The sequence below is a fragment of the Silurus aristotelis genome (assembly GCF_946808225.1).
Source record: "Silurus aristotelis genome assembly, chromosome: 21".
Classification (NCBI taxonomy): domain Eukaryota; kingdom Metazoa; phylum Chordata; class Actinopteri; order Siluriformes; family Siluridae; genus Silurus; species Silurus aristotelis.
Window position 1 is genome coordinate 17663283 of NC_139594.1, and position 14885 is coordinate 17678167.

The window sequence follows — 14885 nt, forward strand, 5'->3', positions numbered from 1 at the left end:
CTGGGAGTGGAGTAATGGAGTTTATTTCAAAAGTATATCAGAAAGTGTACCTGGAGTTTGTCAAGAGAGTTTAACGAAGCGGTTACGTGTAAATATGTTTTGTGGTCATATGCACCCAAGATAAAGCTTTTGTCCAAAATTTAGACCTCTATATTTATACACTGCCTGTCCAAAAAAAAATAATTAACCACCTGGATTTACTAAGCAAATAGGTAAGAGCCTCCCATTGGATAATTACTGCATGGAAGATTACAAAAGATGTTAATCTGTTTCAGAAGGGTCAAATTATTAGCATGCATCAAGCAAAGAAAACATCTAAGGATATTACTAAAATTGGGTTACAAACTGTCCAACGCATTATTAAAAAACTGGAAGGATAGAGGGGAACCATCATCTTCGAAGATACAGCTGTGTAGCCTTAAAAAAAACACTTATCACTGAGGCTAATCAGGAATAGAGGCTTTAATTTGCTAGGGAGCATAAAGATTGGACTCTGGAGAAATGAAAGAAGGTCATGTGGTCTGATGAGACCAGATTTACCCTGATCCAGAGTGATGGGCGCATCAGGGTTGGAAGAGAGGTGGATGAACTGGTGCACTCATCATACCTAGTGCCTACTGTACAAGCCTGTGGGGGCAGTGCTATGATCTGGGGTCGCTGCAGATGGTCAGGTCTCAGTTTAGCAACGTTATGTGCCCAAAGAATGATGTCAGCTGACCACCTGAATGTACTGAATAATCAGGTTATTCCATCAATGGATTTTTTTCTTTCCTGATGGCACGGGGCATATTCCAAGATCACAATGCCAGGATTCATTGGGCTCAAACTGTGAAAGATTGATTCAGGGAGCACGAGACATCAGTTTGACACATGGACTGGCCACCACAGAGTCCAGACCCTAACCCCATTGAGAATCTTTATGATATGCTGGAAAAGGCAGCGGTCCGATTCTCCCATCATCAATACAAGATCTTGGTGAAAGATTACTGCAACTCTGGATGGGAATAAATGTTGTGACATTGCAAAAAACGTATCGAAAAGACGCCACTGCGAATGCGTGCCGTAATCAAAGCTAAAGAAAGTCTAACAAAATATAGTGTGTGACTTTTTTTGGACGAGCAGTGTATATTTAGTTTGGTCTGTGTTTAACAAATATAATTGTGTAACAGTGTTTTGTCATTGCAATGCACATTTGAATATACTTTTATTAGTAAAATTGCTGTGTTCAATCCCCAAGCACACAGTTTTCAGGGTGCTCTCTAATAGCCTGCGTTAAGTGCATCAGCATGAGCACTAAAGCTATTTAACTGCAGCCTGCATCCGCTTCTCAGATGCGTCCTACAGACCTGTGACTGGCCATGGCCCGGAGGAGGGGCTGAGGGTGTGTGTGTGTGTGTGTGTGTGTGTGTGTGTGGACAGCGAGGCTGTCTTATAATGCACTGTAAACACCTTCTTATTGGACTAGCGCTTACACGAGGAAGGGGGTTACACTGGAGAAGAGATGCGCTCCGAGGTGCACATGACAGGAGCTGTATAGCACACAGGGGGTCTTCAGGAGCGATCTGCACACACATCTAATAGCGAAGCGCTATACAGGAGTGAGCGCAAGTGAGTAGGAGTAAGAAGAAGTATGGATTGAGGTGGGCCAAGCCTGAAGCTGACAGCACTGCTCCAAAGCGACGGGAAGGATGCCCGAGAAAGGATGTGCAGTAGTCGGAAGATCGTGTGCAGTCTGCTGGTGCTGTCCGTGCTGCAGGTGGGGCTCGGAGCGGCCAGCATCGCGCTCGGGGCCGTGGCCATCAGCAGAGCGCGGAACGACCACAAGACGCAGCAGGGTCATGCGTCCCCGGTGTGGAGCGGGGTGTGTGTACGTTTCACTTTTACATTGTGTCGTCTTTGTTTTAGGCTGAAAACATTGCTGCTTTTCTCAGCTTCGTGTCAGTCTGTCTTGTAGCTCCAAATATTGCTTAAAATCTATTTAATTCTGAAAGGATTTAGTTCAAAACTCAATATAATAACCGTGCGTAAAGATGCCATGTAGTGCGCTCCATGCAAATCTATGTTACAACTTCAAACAGTTATAGAGATAAAAAAATAAAAAATAAATAAATTAAATATATATATATATATATATATATATATATATATATATATATATATATATATATATATATATATATATATATATATTTAAATGCTAAAAACTAATTACAAGCAGCTATATTCAATACTATTATGGTGCTTTGCAATACAATTACAGCTGCAGATATTACTTACATAAAATTATAGAAATTATATTGTGCAAGCTTCATTCCAATAAATATTTACAGCTGTGTGTAGCTCACCCAGCTTGTACAATTCATGCTCTTATTTAATTTCTAAATTTAATTTCTGTTATCTCTCTGTCCATACAATTCCTATTTCTTTATATATATATATATATATATATATATATATATATATATATATATATATATATATATATATATCAACTTCAGGAAATGTCTCTTGCACTTTCAGCATCTCGCTATTAAAAATATAAATCCCACTTATAAAAAGCAAACTTAAAGATAAAATGAAAATATAAACCAGCAACCTTCTGAACATTTAGTCTATTATTTTCCCAGAAAAGTAAATGTAGAGTGCTTGTTTAAATTATTAGGTAGATTTCAAGACCATGGCCATTCCTGGTTAAAGATACATCTAAATGTACATGATGTGTGTTCACTGTAGTCACATGCTACTCTACAGTCTGCTGTTTTTTTCTGGAAGTAAAACAAAGCTCTATATTTGGTTTCAGGTGTCTTAGGGTTAAAAAATTATTGTGCCAAACTGTACCTTTTCCTGTTGCTGTGGTTATATCTTTATGGGTACAAGGTTTTTTTTTTTACTTTTATTGCATATATTTTGCTTATATACAGTAACTTTACTTTTAGAAATAATTTTATAACGCATAACTAAGGTAAATTGACTTTTTAGAATACAACTTTAAAGGTGCGTTTAAAAAAAAACACTCTTGGGAGAACACCACAAAAATATGGAACATTACATCTTTCAGTGTACATCCATACTGTTCAACAATATTTTATAATTCTTAAAATGCTGAGTTTTGATGTTTAGTTTGACACACTGTAATACAAATGAAATATTTGTGTTAAATAGTGTCAGATTATTTGTTTTAAATGCATTTTTAGATACAGTGAGGAAAATAAGTATTTAAACACCCTGCTATTTTGCAAGTTCTCCCATTTAGAAATCATGGAGGGGTCTGAAATTGTCATCGTAGCTGCATGTCCACTGTGAGAGACATAATCTAAAAAAAAAAATCCAGAAATCACAATATATGATTTTTAAACTATTTATTTGTATAATACAGCTGCAAATAAGTATTTGAACACCTGTCTATCAGCTAGAATTCTGACTCTCAAAGACCTGTTAGTCTGCCTTTAAAATGTCCACCTCCACTACATTTATTATCCTAAATTAGATGCACCTGTTTGAGGTCGTTAGCTGCATAAAGACACCTGTCCACCCCATACAATCAGTAAGAATCCAACTACTAACATGGCCAAGACCAAAGAGCTGTCCAAAGACACTAGAGACAAAATTGTACACCTCCACAAGGCTGGAAAGGGCTACGGGGAAATTGCCAAGCAGCTTGGTGAAAAAAGGTCCACTGTTGGAGCAATCATTAGAAAATGGAAGAAGCTAAACATGACTGTCAGTCTCCCTCGGACTGGGGCTCCATGCAAGATCTCACCTCGTGGGGTCTCAATGATCCTAAGGAAGGTGAGAAATCAGCCCAGAACTACACGGGAGGAGCTGGTCAATGACCTGAAAAGAGCTGGGACCACCGTTTCCAAGGTTACTGTTGGTAATACACTAAGACGTCATGGTTTGAAATCATGCATGGCACGGAAGGTTCCCCTGCTTAAACCAGCACATGTCCAGGCACGTCTTAAGTTTACCAATGACCATTTGGATGATCCAGAGGAGTCATGGGAGAAAGTCATGTGGTCAGATGAGACCAAAATGGAACTTTTGGGTCATAATTCCACTAAACGTGTTTGGAGGAAGAAGAATGATAAGTACCATCCCAAGAACACCATCCCTACTGTGAAGCATGGGGGTGGTAGCATCATGCTTTGGGGGTGTTTTTCTGCACATGGGACAGGGCGACTGCACTGTATTAAGGAGAGGATGACCGGGGCCATGTATTGCGAGATTTTGGGGAACAACCTCCTTCCCTCAGTTAGAGCATTGAAGATGGGTCAAGGCTGGGTCTTCCAACATGACAATGACCCAAAGCACACAGCCAGGATAACCAAGGAGTGGCTCTGTAAGAAGCATATCAAGGTTCTGGCGTGGCCTAGCCAGTCTCCAGACCTAAACCCAATAGAGAATCTTTGGAGGGAGCTCAAACTCCGTGTTTCTCAGCGCCAGGCCGGAAACCTGACTGATCTAGAGAAGATCTGTGTGGAGGAGTGGGCCAAAATCCCTCCTGCAGTGTGTGCAAACCTGGTGAAAAACTACAGGAAACGTTTGACCTCTGTAATTGCAAACAAAGGCTACTGTACCAAATATTAACATTGACTTTCTCAGGTGTTCAAATACTTATTTGCAGCTGTATCATACAAATAAATAGTTAAAAAATCATATATTGTGATTTCTGGATTTTTTTTTTTAGATTATGTCTCTCACAGTGGACATGCACCTACGATGACAATTTTAGACCCCTCCATGATTTCTAAGTGGGAGAACTTGCTAAATAGCAGGGTGTTTAAATACTTATTTTCCTCACTGTATATATTTCTACTGATGGATTGTATCTCAATTCTTTAATACATCAGAGGCAGCTGGAGATGCATGCCATGATCCCAGACGTTCAGTCAGAGTTCTCTTAGTCTGCACTGAAAACCAATTACAACCCCTCTTCAGGGCACTTTAGTGTAAACCTCTTGGGTGCATCAGGTCAGACATGATCTATAACGCAAGCCTTTTTGTGGTACACTTCTCCAAATCGCATCCATATACTGCACTGTATTGACTAAGTCAGATATACAGCAGGTTTAAGGACAGTATGTGTAATTATAGCATGCAGGCTGTTTCTGACCTCAAGCCCGGGTAGTGACATTTCAATACTTTTTTATTCAGCACTTTTAGAACAGCGCAGTAATGTATTTCTGCTTTGTCTCCACTTCTAGTTCCTCGTCTGTGGGCTGTGTGGGATGCTGTGTGCAAGAAAAAGGACTGGGCTGGTTGTAAGTAGTGATAACTATTTAAACTGTATTTATGAGGCCTTGGTATTGCGGACACTGCATAAAGAATCAAATATGACACTGTTATAAGACAGTAATCTACAATACTGTAATGTCATCCTGCCCAATCCAAAGCTGATCATTTTCCAGAAGTGTTTTATTCCGCTCATCACAAAACTACATCATCATCATTATCACTTTACTCCTCGTCAATCCCTCACCAGCCTTTTTTATTCCTTCCTCTTGAAGTTAAAACACCTTCATACTGGTAACTCTTTCCAAATATGTGAAATAAATATCACCTGACAGAAATTCCTACAGAATCAGCGATAATACGTGTTAATCCTTGTTACGAAAATCATCACGTCTTTGTATGAACTGTACAGGTGTAAAGAGTACCTAAAAATAATACCTGAGTAAAAGTTACTGCAAATCTTACGCCGCTCAACTTGTCATCAACTCCAATATGACGTGAGTAAAAGTCGTATCTGATTTGAACAGTACTTGAGTATTTAAATAATAATACTGAACGTAGATGCACTAGTCAGAGTTAAGGGATAGATACCTTATTGCAAAACTTAATCCAATAAGTAAATCACCAACTGCATTATGACTATTTGAAAAAATGCACTAGTCCTCGACACGTTAGTGAAAAGCCAAAACAGATGCTTTGTGAGATTTTAATTCCTAAAATACTAATTAAATTGTGCACGGCAACGCTGCATTAACACTGCAAGATCAACACAACATCTTCAACATGCCCGAATGAAACCAAGATCAGACAAATTGGTCAAATAACATCTTTCAAAAAAGGGTTCTTCAGTTAACAAATAAAATGATAGTAACGTCACAAAGTAGAAAAACCATTAGTATTCAATGGACAAATAAAATGAAGGTAAATATTTTACATTATATAAATATTTAAAGTAAAAGTGAATATTCAGAGCTGACTGACTGATTGCAAAATGTCATTGGTTATGCTCATTGTCAATTAAAATATAGTGAAGTAAAAATTATTGAATAATAAATGTAGTTCAGTAGAGAGAAAATATATATATATATATATATATACAAATATATATTTGACATTCAGTAAGACTGAAAAGTAACCAAAAAAGATTTTCCTTGAACACTTTATGCAACTGAGTAACTGCTACTATAAGAACAGTACACGTGCATTAATCGAAAATGGAATTTGACTTATACTGCTGGAACTTTTGTCACAGTTTATTGATTATATAGAAAATTAATCAACACCTTCTGACAGATGAGAGTAGAGAATTCAAGAGTGTTGGGGTACATTTCTAAATAGTAATCCATTTCATTACCATGCCACAGTATAATGAATGGATTATGTGACATTTGACTTGTACAGCATGTGGAATGTCTCTTCAAATGTCAATGACTGACTGACATGACCATAACACTCAATAACAACTATTTGTGCAAGTATATAGCAAAAATTTACAAAATCCCCTTAAATGTTTACATTTGGGTGCAGGGGCAGTCCTACACCCATACTTTTTTTATGACTCCATAATATTTATACACAACCCAAATAAATTGAGCTTTCAGTTACAATCATACAGGTTTAACAGAATTTAGGGATCTTTAGGCTGGCTGATCGTGTGGAGCCATATTCAGCAGCAACTGACTCCATCCAGAGGTAGCGCATCAGGATGAATCAGGCAGGTCCAGAAGGAGAGGAAAGGGACTTGATCACTGGGACCTCAGGTGCATGTGTTGCTCAATGGGGCAGTTATTGGGGTAATGAATTTATTTAATCCAAACTTCAATAACTCCAAAAGAAGTCATCTATAAATACGCTTCTAATTTCATGACAGTTTTAATACATAGTTTTAATGTTCAAGTGGATGTTAAAAAAAAATGCAAATAAACAGCATACCTTATGAGAAAAGCCTTTATGATATCATGCATAATAAATGAATTCATAAAATAAATCAGTACTGAGTGGGTCTGGGGGTCTTTTCTGACTGTTAAATAAGTATAGTACTGTAAAGTAAAGAACTGCATTGTTTTAGAAGTGTGCACATATCCAGCATTTGTGCAGAGACATTCTGTTCCACGATCCTGTATGAAGGACAAGATTCAATTAGACACCGTGATAGAGGACAGAGGATTCAAAGGAGAGACTGTTAATGACAAATCTATAGCAAACTGAAACCTAGTCTAAAAGGACTTGACGTCGTCCTCTTCCTGACAGCTTGATTTTCATCCATCCTGTCTGTCTTTAATATGTCTCTCTTACCCCCTTGCACATATTCTCCCTTGACTTATCTATGTGGTAACTATAAACCGCTCATCCATTCTCCATTTTATTGCACCATAATTAGTTACATTTGCATTATTTCTGCATCTTCTACATACATTCTCATCTCCTTCTCCACATCAGCTCTAACTTCTGGTGATTGAATGTATTATATGCGCATTAGAATGACTGAAATGTTTCCACACATTAGTAAATGACTCAATTGATAGCTTCTCTTGTTTCATAATGGCTCACTGTAATGGCATTTAGGACACTCTACAGTGTTAGAGATAGTAGAGTAAATTGCCTGCATTTTTCTTTCCATTGGATCATCATTTTCTGCTTACTTGTAGTAAAGCAAGACAGCCTGCAAATTCAGGTAGGAAAGTGCTTATCTAAAACTGTTTGCATTACTTCGACCTACAGGAGAAGGGAATGTAAACAGAAGTGACAAAATAATGGCACTGCAAAATGTCATATACAGAATCAGCAAAGTGGCAGTTCTCAGTTGGGAGGAGGCATATTGAGATCGGATGCTCAAGCACCTACATTTTTCTCCTAAAATAAATAAATAATTACATATAAACACAGAAGAAAAGATTTGCTGAATCTTTAATGGTATACTCTATAGAACTGTGTATAGATACTGTATATCCGATATTATATACGGTTACTAGTGAACAGTATGGAAGTAAATGTTATTTGTTAGGGTACTTAGGTAGTTTTTCACATATCTGTACTTTACTTAAGTATTTCCATTCCGAGAGACTTTAAAATTAATTTCACTACATTTCAAAGTTAAATATCTTGCTTTCTACTCAACTACATTTTGCAAAATCAGTCGTTTATTTTTATTTATGAGCGGTTAAAAACTTAACTGGTCAAACACGCAGCAATCCACCAATCAGGGTGGATACAGTTCAGCGTCTGTTCAACAACAAACAGAACAATTTGAGAGAAATAAATGATAGAAGAAACTCCTGACTACAACACCTTTGACATTATTTTAAGTGGTTGAAAAGAAGGTTTTGGGCTCATGATCATTGTAATAGATATAAATCAGTGTTTGAGTCATTAAAAATCATTTTATTAATAGATCAGTGTGCTGAGAGTCACATTAGAGTCTTTCCACATAAACTAAGTTAATTAAGCAAAGAGTCTTGTGATAAAATTATAATAGTAACATTATAGTTATAATATCAAATACTTTTGCATTTTTACTCAAAAGTTTAAAGGGACACCTTTACATAGTAATATATTGGAGTAATATTTTATATCTCAACTTCTACACAAGTACATTGTTTTTGCACTTTGTCCACCACTGTATACTGTACATTGCTAAATCTATACTTGTATAGCTGTAGCTGAAACTAGCTAGAAGATAGAATTTTTGGAGTTTGGAAGGTTGAGCAAAAAAATTTACCTTTCAACATTTCAAACAATAATGGAGTTAAATTAGGAACTTGATCACAGCTGATTTGTTTAATTTCCTAAATAGAAATGTAGCCCAATATTGTGAATTCTCTAAACAACCTGAACAATGATACAGATTTTACACATTCCATAAATTGACGGTCTTGATGGTAAATACAATGCATTTGTAGGTAAAAAAAATATGTTTAAAGAATTAGAAATATAAATTTTAGCTAGCTGTTTGCGACTAGTAGCTAAACATCGCAAATGTTGTTTTAAAGCAATATATCAATTGAAACTCAAAAAAATGCATAATAACTAGTGTATGAACAGAAAATTATGCTGCTAGTAATGGAAAGTAATATCTTCATTAAAATTAGGAGCTATTATTAGCCTCACTGCAAAAAGATATCATGAATATTGTCAGCCTGTATTTCCTTGGATAAGATAACAACCAACCAAAAAACCATGACATTGATATTATTATGACATTACAGATTATTAAACTTGTTTCTAGGCTTTTTTTTCTCTAATTTTAAGCTTCAAATCTTGAAATCTCTGAAGAAACTAAGTGGTCCAGCAATAGCATGCTTGAAATGTATTGAGAAGTCTAGAAAATTCAATGATCATATATTTATGTTATTGTAGAATGAATTATTTGTCACGTGTACATTACAGCACGCTGAAATTCATTCTTCGTATATCTGAGCATATTAGGAAACTTGGTTACCACTACCGTGATCATAAGCGCAAAAAAAACGTAAGTTGAACCATTGTAACTCAGGGACCATCTGTAGTTCTTATGAACTCTAAGTTGTCTGAGATGTCATTTCTTTTTATTTTTATTTTTGAATATTTATTCCCAAGAATTTTGTGTAAAAATACATTACAAAAGCAACTACAAATTCAATGATAATGTCTACCTTCATAACTACATTAAATGCAAATGTAGTCATTGAGAAAAGGTAAATATTAATTCTTCCTATAAGTGCCTTAAACTACATAATATGTTAAACTAACTGTGAATTACCATATAGTCATTACATCACACGCTGCAGGATAACCGCTACCCCACCCTTTAAAAGCCCCACTTCCTAACCAACTCCACACAGGCTGAAGGCTAACATCAAAATGGATGTGTATTTTCTAATTTTTAATGCTTAGTACACTTACAGCAGTGGTGACACTGTAATTAAAGCTGGTGTGGGTCTCTGTAATCAACGATAAAATGTTAATGAGAGTCGTGACTGTGGCTAAATAACACAAGCTGAGAGTGCATTCTCTAAACAATCGGAGGTAAAAGTTATAAAAAAAAAAAAAAAAAAGTGATGAGGCTGCATTACGGTGACATTAGATAACACCTCTCCCTGGCACAGTTTGTCAATTAAAAACAACAGAACTGCAGAATCCAGAACGGCCATTAAACTCATCTCTACTTTTCTCCTCTATGTCTCATTCTGCTTTTTTTTTTTTTTTCCTTTTTTTATGCTGAAGGCGCTTTAACCTTTATGGTGATCCTATAATTTGGCCAAAATATGCAAAGCTGGAGCTATCCTGCTGCGTCCTGAGACAGTTTATAATTAATGGTGTAAGACTCCACAATTAATCATACTTTAATCATTTAAAAAAATTTTGCCCCAGCAATTAATTAAATATAAGCAACTTCTGAATTTAGCTAAATTAGTATTTGGTAAATGATAGATATTGGTTTTCTGCTTTTTATATATATATATATATATATATATATATATATATATATATATATATATATATATATATATATATATATATATATATATATATAACTTGTGACCCCTTTATTCAAATACACATTTAAAAAAAAATATTTTAGAACCCTTTCCTTACTTAAAAAGCCACTGAAAAACTATATCCCTTTAGATTGCCTGGTTATTGGGATTCTGTGGTTGTTATATAAAACACACTTACAACACACATGGCTGTGGTTAATTATTAGTTTATTCGGTTGTCAGTATATATAGATATATACACACACATGGTGTTTATGGTTTTTATGGTTTTTGAGACACATGCATGAACAAGGCATAAACACAAGAATTGGACAGTGAATGAATGAAGACAGTTCTGTGGACAGATGAGTCCATATTGGACATCTGGAAGCTTAATGGTTTGGCGGTGTTTGGGAGCAGGAAAAGTTGGAGACTTCACATAAGTGAAAGGAATCCTGAACCAACTATCATTCAATACTTCACCATTACACAATGCAATTCCGTCTGGACTGTGGCTCATTAGAACCGACTTCCGTAGTCCAAACTCGCGTTATTATGTATTCCAGCAATTATATAAAAAACTGATCAAATTAATGAAAAGGTTAAAAAACTATTTAACAATTAAAATGAAAAACTATATTTAAAATATATGTTTTAAGAATTTTTATTTATTTTTTCGATAGAAACCAGTTGCGGCTTCCCCATCTTTGCATGAGAAATTGAAAACAGCTTGGCCCAATAGCTGTTAAGATTTTGGAATGGGCTAAAGTAGGTGGTACCCTAGGGGTTAAGGCATTGGACTTTGGGTTTGGGGGTTGTGGGTTTAAGTCCTGGCCATACCATACCAGGCCATGCCTTACCAGGCCCTTAACCCCCTCATGGGTGCTCATTTGTGGGAATAGAGATAAAGTACTTCGACATGGACAGTCCCAAGCCTGGGTGTGAAAGAAAGAGGGTAGCGTTTGGCTAGCAACCCAACCCAATAAGAAAACTGCAATGGAAATGGCAAGAAAGCCATCCTACCCAGGCCCTTTTCCGCCCAATGCACCCCATGGTGTGGGAGGAATTTATTTAAATAGTGAAACTAATAAAAGGTTTTGGGTCAAACCTGATATGAAAGCGTTATAGGTATGAACTGCAAATATCTCTTGGGTATGAAAAACTACCCAGGGGATTATCCATCATGAGAGCAAATGGTCATAGCATGGGAGTTTAGTAAGTTTAGATATCCCGAAATCAAACAGAATCAGATGTATACGAACAGTGTACTGGTCCTTATACATCTCTTTTCATGCAGTGTTTTGAATTTCTACCAGACATCTCGTAAGGAACTCTGTCATAGATTGTACATACATGTACTCACATTAGCCTCTGTGATTCATGTGTATGTTTACCTTTTACCATTATGACAAATACTGTCTTAAATACAAGGACTTAAGGACTTTAAGATTGGTTTTGGAGGCCACAGGTTGCCAAAGTGAAGGTTTTAAGCTTTCCATCCCGCTCTCTGTTTGTTTTGTTTTCTTTCAGATGATCCTTTTCTCAGCGTGTTGCATTTGCGGTCTGATTGGAGGAATCCTGAACTTTCAGTTTGTGCGAGCGCTGGTGAAGCGTCCTGACGCGGTACGTTCTCTCCACATGGCTGCAATGTCTCTGGCCTGCCTGGGGGTCAGCAGCTGCACCCTGTCCACATGGCTGACCTGCCGGCTGGCCAGCAGTGAGCAGCAACGCATGTTCCTGGAACGCGAGCACTCGCTGCATCACTCGCATGAGATGGCTGAGAAGGTAGAGGAAGAACGGAGGAAAGGAGAGCAAAGTCCGGGCGTTTCCCAGTGTTTCAGTGTAGGCTTGCACTTGTTTCTTGAGTTCCTGTCTCACGCTTGGTGGCGATTGCATCTTCCTGATCGTTTTCTTCCTCTTTTTTTTACAGGAAGTAATGGATAATTCCAGCAATGGCATCCCACAAATCACATACAACGGTCGGGGCGCATCACCGTGAAATGCTAGTGTATTTCCCTTCGATGACTTAGAACTCTCTGTAGGAATGGCGCTATGGGGCTGATGGCCATCTGTAAGACATTTCCTGCACACAGCAAGCCATCGGATACATTATGCTACTGTGGAAAGGGAGAGATAATCTCTGCAGACTGAGCACCAATCAGCATTCAGGGACAGGATGCTTCAGGAGGGTTCATTATTGAGTAAAGAGCATTTTATCAGTGAGCACAGAATATGCATGCAACTTTTACTCCATTTCTCTCTCATATTATCCCTTTTTCTTCCTTTTATGCATTCCTCCTGCATCTCTACATTATCCCTACTGATTATGGGTTATGGGAATGATCTCGGAATCTGTCTCAAAAATTTGTCATGTATGGCATTATGAATGCTCGGACCTCGAATATACAAAATGCACAATGTATACAAAATGCTTGTATAAGAGATTAATTTATTGATTACGAGTATTTTTATATAGAGGCTTCATATAAAAATGAAATTAAACATGAAATGCACTTTGTCTCAGATTGATTATGATAATGACACACACACACACACACACACACACACACACACACACACACACACACACACACACACAGCCACAGGGTTTTTTCCATCGAATGGTATTGCTGTGAAAGAAAATGCTAAATATGCTTGGTACTTTAAGTCATTCCTCCTTAAAATAAATACCTAAGATCTACTGTGCAAAGTAAAGCAGAGTGTGTTATAGAAAGGAAGAAACGAGTGCAGGAAGTGTGGAGTGTAGATTTATGGTAGAAGAGTATCTGCAAAAGGTAAAGGGAAAAGTTTCTAAAATTGTGATGAGACCTGCTTGAAGATGCTGAAGATTAGAAGTGATGACGATGGACAGGATTAGAAACGAGTTTATTTGAGGGACCGTGCAGGTAGAATGTTTTGGAGACAAGGTGAGAGAGGAACGATTGTGATGGTTTGTTCACGTGCAAAGAACGAACATAGGGTATATCAGTAGAAGAATTCTAAGGATGAGAGGAAAAGAGGAAGGCCAGGTTTATGGAAGTGGTGAGGGAAGACATGCAGGTGGTTGATTTGAAAGAGGCAGATGTAGAGGACTGAGTGAAATAGAGACGCATGATACGCTTTGGCGACCCCTAACGGGAGCAGCTGAAATGAAGAAGAAGAAGAAGAAGAAGAAGAAGAAGAAGAAGAAGAAGAAGAAGAAGAAGAAGAAGGAGAAGTAGAAGAAAAAGGAGAAGTAAAAGAAGAAGAAAAAGAAGAAGTTATACCAAATATCTTCTTTTTTTAGTTATTTATTGTACAAAAACTGGGGGGGGGGAATCGATTTCCCTATTGAGCCCCAGATAAATGTCCCTAGAAAGTGAGAACAATCACTTATTTCTATTATTTGTTCCGAATATAAACACAAACACTACAGTAAGTCTGGACTTTAGTGTAATCTGCATGTTTTTGGATGGTGAAAACTAGACCTTCCAGAGGAAACCCATGCCGGGAAAAGATCGAAAAACTGTAGACGAACATAAACCTGAGCTAATGATCAAACCTGGAGCTGTTCCTGTGTTTCCAATGCTAAATCTCAAAATATTTTTTTATAAATATATTTCCTTTATCTTCTCATGTAATTAACTGAGTAAAATATATACAGACACATTGGGCATGAAAGAAAATATCACCGCCTCACTGTCCTTCCTTCCCCTAACCCTTCACTCTCCACTTTACTACACAATGTTGATTTTAGCTTCTCACAAAGAGCTAAACACAACCATACACACACATAAAAAAACAGTACCGTGCACACACATAATCACTAGGGTGGCAGATTTCCAGGAATTTTTAAGACAACAAACTTTCCAGGGGAATTAATAAGAATATATTGAAATAAATTGGGAATTTACCAAATTGCAGGTTAGACAATAACAGGGAACTCAAATGTAGTTTAAAACTACATTTCCTCTACAACATAACACATTTCTTGAATCCTGCACACAAAATAATGTCAAAAAAAAATAAAAAATAAATAAATGATGCTAACAATTAAATCAGTCAAATATGTAATTAAAAATATATGTATGTTTTGCATCTTATGACAAAAAAGTTTATATTTATTGTCTGTATATGATACAATTTATATCAATTTCACCAAATTCCTAATGAATTTCAATACATTCTAATAAATTTCCATAAATTCCCATAAATTCC

General features: G+C 36.8%; 1 protein-coding gene across 2 annotated transcripts; it reads left to right on the top strand.

Annotated features, from left to right (window-relative positions):
• The first annotated feature begins 1458 nt into the window (after positions 1 to 1458).
• Positions 1459 to 13204, top strand: tmem196 (transmembrane protein 196). 2 transcript variants are annotated; one of them, XM_083523842.1, is made up of 4 exons: positions 1459 to 1861; positions 5205 to 5261; positions 12219 to 12530; positions 12619 to 13204. In XM_083523842.1, exons 1-4 carry the CDS (start codon positions 1703 to 1705, stop codon positions 12685 to 12687), a joined length of 597 nt encoding a protein of 198 aa, XP_083379968.1. In that variant the 5' UTR covers positions 1459 to 1702; the 3' UTR covers positions 12688 to 13204. The 2 variants fall into 2 exon arrangements, with proteins under 2 accessions (XP_083379968.1, XP_083379967.1); XM_083523841.1 differs by having other exon boundaries at positions 1471 to 1867.
• Positions 13205 to 14885: the final 1681 nt, after the last annotated feature.